This window comes from Nanorana parkeri, unplaced genomic scaffold, assembly GCF_000935625.1.
Source record: "Nanorana parkeri isolate BGI_ZX_2015 unplaced genomic scaffold, ASM93562v1 scaffold1056, whole genome shotgun sequence".
NCBI lineage: Eukaryota > Metazoa > Chordata > Amphibia > Anura > Dicroglossidae > Nanorana > Nanorana parkeri.
The window spans coordinates 456,776-461,940 of record NW_017307324.1 but is presented as its reverse complement, the minus strand read 5'-3'; the positions used below and the strand labels follow the sequence as shown (position 1 = coordinate 461,940).

At 43.8% G+C, this 5,165-nt stretch overlaps 1 protein-coding gene across 3 annotated transcripts in view; it reads right to left on the bottom strand.

Moving 5' to 3' along the window:
• Nucleotides 1-5,165, bottom strand: part of NR2F2 (nuclear receptor subfamily 2 group F member 2) — a 9,865-nt gene that overhangs the window by 2,442 nt on the left and 2,258 nt on the right. The window contains exons 1-2 of one of the 3 annotated variants that reach the window (XM_018567523.1): nt 2,012-2,502; nt 282-830 (exon numbers count right to left, since the gene is read on the bottom strand). In XM_018567523.1, coding sequence (XP_018423025.1) covers nt 282-830; nt 2,012-2,435 — 973 coding nt within the window. In that variant the 5' untranslated portion in view covers nt 2,436-2,502. Of the gene's footprint in view, nt 1-281; nt 831-2,011; nt 2,503-5,165 lie in introns of those variants that run through there. The other 2 variants (XM_018567524.1, XM_018567525.1) reach the window with 2 other exon arrangements.

The following is a 5,165-nucleotide window of genomic DNA, read 5'->3' as shown; positions in this document are numbered from 1 at the left end:
TTTATCTCCAATGCTGTCGTCTAGGATCATTGAAGAATACAAATACAGGGAATGCTCTCTCATCACTTTGTTTAGGAAGTCATGGCCTGCCTTGCTGATATTCAACTAATATGACTTCATTGTAGTGCTTTGAACATTTACAGTTTAAGAAGGAGGTCACCACTGAGATGTGGGGTGCATGTCTATGACAATGTGGGGGTGCCTGTTTATTTTAATACACAGCAATAAAAAAAAGCACATGCTGTTTATGTAAATGTGATCTTAATAAGCATTCGTCTTACCTGAAGTGAAGAGAACTATAGCTTTTAAACAACTATATTCAGCCGAGTCCACATGTAATGCTTTGAGCTTCTCCACTTGCTCCTGGAATATTCGTATGTGGTCCATAAAGGCCACCACTCTGTCCGCGGACATGGGGGAAGCGTGGAGACCAGCAGCGGCCAGGAGAGGGGCAACATGGAGTGGCATTGAGCACTGGGCAGCGTTCAGAACAAATAACTCACTCCAGGTCAGCCTGAGCAGTGCCACTTGGTCTGTGATCTGCAAGTCTGGGAAGAAGGGAATATTCCGTGCCCATTCCACGGCACTGAAGAGCATCCTGGCTGCCAGTTCACAAATGTTCTCGATGCCCATAATGTTGTTGGGTTGCATGCATTGGCTGCCAAATCTAGAGGTCGGGTAGGGTTCTGCTCTCAGGAGAAGAGATATATATCCGGATAGGTAGGAATGGCAGTTGAGAGGGTCCCCATTTGTCAAGGCGAATTGGCCATGGGTAGGCTGTGTAGGTGGCATTCTGCCCCTCTGTACGGCTGCAGTAAATAAAGAAGAAACTACAACAATTAAAATCTATCTGGGGTTTACTTCACTTCTTGTCATGCAAGCGTTCTATTCTATGCATTACAGCTAAAACACACAACATAAAACAAAAATAATAATAATAATAAAAAAAACAACAAATCTGCTTCTGTTACTTTGATTCTTATTTCCCTGCGCTGAGATTTGTTATGTGCTGTTGTTGTGTGTTTTTTCTTTTTTATGATTAAATTACAACAACACATAAGAAAGCCATTCCACAATTGCTTAAATATCGCTGCTGTGCTTGCTTAATAAAAAAAAAATCTGCTGACATCCCAAAGAAGAAGATATCCAATTTATTCTCCCATATGTGCTCATAATGTCCTTCTGTTTCCCTCTCCCATCTACACATATAATATTGCGGATTGATTTTAATTATGCTTGCTTCTTTTTTTTTTTTATAAAAACAAAAGCCCTGCAAAGCCCTCTTACATTTTAAAAACAGGACTGTTAAAAAAAAACAAAAAAAAAAACGCATGACTATAATAATAATAAAAAATAATAAAAAAACACAAGACAGAAATCTCCCTGACTTGGATCTCTAGACAATTGCTAGCAGTTGCAGGCCTCGGTGTGTGTTTATTTCAGCACAATTGCATGCAGGAAGCCAGGGAAGGTTGAAGGGGAAGGTTTGGTCTGTTCGGGGGGGGAAACGGAGGGATTTGGGAAGTATTGTTTGGAGTTGGCCACATTTGGGGGGAGATGTGCGTGACATTGTAGACAGGATAGGGTTAGTCAGAGCAGCTGGAACACAAAGGAGGCTGTAACCCCTAGCATACAGAAGACAGCCTGCTGCTTGCTTGCTGCTCAGGCAGCTCTGCACATTATCAGCCCCTCTGTCCTTGTCTAAATTTATATTAAAAAAGGCTTTGACTTTCACAAGGGGACACACACACACACACACACACACACACACATGCACAGCCAGCAGTTCGTTTTTTTTTTGTTTTTCTTCCCTCTTTTTGCAACTCAGGCACTGGCAGAGCCGATGATTAATCATGACAGTTGGGGAGCGATGAAGGGCTGCGAGTCAAAGGCAAAGCAAAGTCTAGAGAGCCCCGGCCATGCAGGGGAAAGTTACAGGGGGGAGAGAGGAAAGGAGGTGGAAGAATCTAGAACAATAGGCAAGACTGGAAAACAAATGAAAACCCAATACCTTCCCGTCTCATGCCAACTTTGAGGCATTTTTTGAGGCGACAGTACTGACACTGATTGCGGTGGTGTTGGTCTATAGGGCAGTTCCTGTTGGCACGACAAGTGTAACTCAGGTTTCTCCTTACACTTCGCTTGAAGAAGCTCTTGCAGCCTTCGCAAGTGAACTGGCCATAGTGCTTGCCGCTAGACTTGTCCCCGCACACCACGCACTCTATGTGCTGCTGCTGCTGCTGCTTCTCTCCTTGGTTCTGGCTGGGCTGGCTGGTCGGGTTCGACTGGACAGGGGTCGTAGGGGGCACTCCTTGCCCCGGAGTCTGCGGAGTGTGCGGTCCCCCCCCTGGCCCTTGCCCTGGAGGTGGCTGTGAAGGTTGACTTCCTGGCACATCGTCCTGAGGGTCTCGCCACGCACCCACTACCATTGCCATATCTATGGGAAACCGATTCCAATCTGCTTCTTCCCCTCTTCTTATGCTCGCTGGTGGGATCAGGCAGCTTTAATATATGAAAAAAAAGGGGGGGTTGAAAAAAAAAAAAAAAAAAAAAAAAAGGAAAAAAAGAAAAAGCCAAAAATCAGAGGAGTATCAGGGTGGTGCTGGTGGTGGTGATGCTGGGTGTAGTGGTCTGGTGAAGGAGAAGACTTGGAGGTGTCTCTGTAGAGCTGAGGTGCAGACTTAGTGCTGGGGGCCAGGTCCTGGGAACATCACAGTCAGCCATTCAGGAAAGCCATGAAGACAGACGAAGAAGGGTTAAGGATTACAGGGGGAGACCTGCTCTCCTGCTTCTCCTCCAGCGCTGGCAGCCAGTAGGGGAGCCTCTCCAGCAACCACTTGCTCAGATCCCTCTCCTTCTTCTTTCTCTGTGCATGAAAAAGAGTCCACTCTCTCTCCAGCAAGATAATAATAACAACAATAATAATAATACAAAAAAAAGAGGAGCAGTTCACAGCCTGCTGGACATCCTTCATGCAGAATAAACCTTCAAATAAAAGGCAGGAGCTTGGAATCATGTAATTTGTAGGAAAGGGCTGGCAGAGTGGTGTCTCTCCGATCAGCTCACTGAGCTCTCTATATAGTGAACTTTGACACCACTGCTGCAACTTAGCACACGTTACCATGGAGACGCCGCTCCTTATAAGGCGAGAGATTGTGTTTAACTGGTCAGGACTCCCAGCCCTCCCCTTGCTCCCTATTGGTCAGGCCAGCCTAGTGGTACAGGGTGCTCGCAACTCTGCATTGCCCGGTCCTAGAGACAGTCCGCTCCAGCTGCTCCCTTCATCAGCACTTGCTCTTTCAACCAGACAAAATAAGGTTGTGGAAGGTGAAAAAACAAATCTATTAAAAAAAAGAAAGAAAACCTCCCTGTACAAGGGTGATGAAAAGTAAATAAAATCCTGGGATTTTATTCGCTATTTAAAGTGCTTTTTTTTGGGTGTTGCAATCACCTCCCCAGTGTAATAATTGTCATTTCCTACAACATTTCTACATTGTAGCGAGACGATGGCCCGAGTGACACTGGGCAGTCACTGCTGCTATTATAGCGACAATATGCGAGGTGTCCTGCAATGACCCGGTACAGAAAGTTCATGCCATGAGCAGAAAATGATCAGAGGTGCTGCACCCAACTCTGGCTGGGAAGTATTGGGGTGGGTGAAAGAAGTCGTGTTCCTCACGTGCTAATAGAGAAATAGTATTCATTTAATATAAGAAAGTCACAGATCTACCCTCATATATATGGGCAGCCAGATCAGCCTGCAGTAGTGGAGTGTACAGAGAATGGATGTCACTGATGAAAGTTCAAAATAAATAATAATATAATATAATAAAGTCAAAGATCTACCCTCATATGTATGGGCAGGCAGATCAGTCTGCAGTAGTGGAGTGTACAGAGAATGGATGTCACTGATGAAAGTTCAAAATAAATAATACTATTATATAAGGAAGTCAATGCTGATGCATACTTATGCACAGGTACCCTCATATATACGTAGGCAGGCAGATCAGTCTGCAGTAGTGGAGTGTATAGAGAGTAGATGTCACTGGAGGGGTGATGAAGGTTCAATATAAATAATAATATGATATAAGAAAGTCAATGCTGATGCATACTTATGCACAGATACCCTCATATGTACATAGGCAGGCAGTCCAGTTAGTGAAGTGTAAAGAGAATGGGTGACCAGTCACTGGAGGGGTGATGAAGGTTCAAAAGAAATAACATTATATAAGAAAGTCAATGTGATGCATACTTATGCACAGATACCCTCGTAAATACATAGACAGGCAGAGTAGTTAAAGAATATACAGAGGATGGCTCACCAGTTGACCAGTTACTGGAGGGGTGATGAAGGTTCAAAAGAAATAATAATATTATATAAGAAAGTCAATGCTGATGCATACTTATGCACAGATAACCTCGTATACATAGGCAGGCAGATCAGTTAGTGAAGTGTAAAGAGAATGGGTGACCAGTCACTGGAGGGGTGATGAAGGTTCAAAAGAAACAATAATATTAATAATAAGGAAATCAATGCTGATGCATACTTATGCGCCGATCTGCCTTCATGTACACATAGGCAGGCAGACTAGCCTGCAATAGTGGAGTGTAGAAAGAATGGATGACCAGTCACTGGAGGGGTGATGAAGGTTCAAATGGACAATACTCCTGTGCTGGAGAATGAAACTCGCTGCTGTTTGATCACTTGACCATCAGAAAGTGCATAGCTCTGGTTATTATTTAGCCCAGGCACAGGCATTCCGTGTCAGCCAGGGCTACACATGCTTGTTGGTTTAAGCCTAATTGCACAGACAAGCCAAAGTGTCATGATTACCTGGGAAGGTCTATTATTTTACTGCTGGCAAATGTTATTTTCCCTTCTTTTTGTCACTGGCTGCGGAAACACTATTCCCCTGGTCCCCTTGTGCTTGATGTTTTGTCCGTAGGGGTGACACTATAGGATGCTATGTACTAAGCTTACAAAATGCTCTAGTAGCTTTCTTTATGTGTCACAAACGATGTGTTTTATCTGTTATGTATAGACAATATCACACTAGAAGCTGGACGGAAACCTCAAAGCAATAAAGCAAGGCTAACATTTTTTAAAGCGTTTGTTTGGGTATATATGAGTGTATGATTGATATATATATATATATATAGATGCA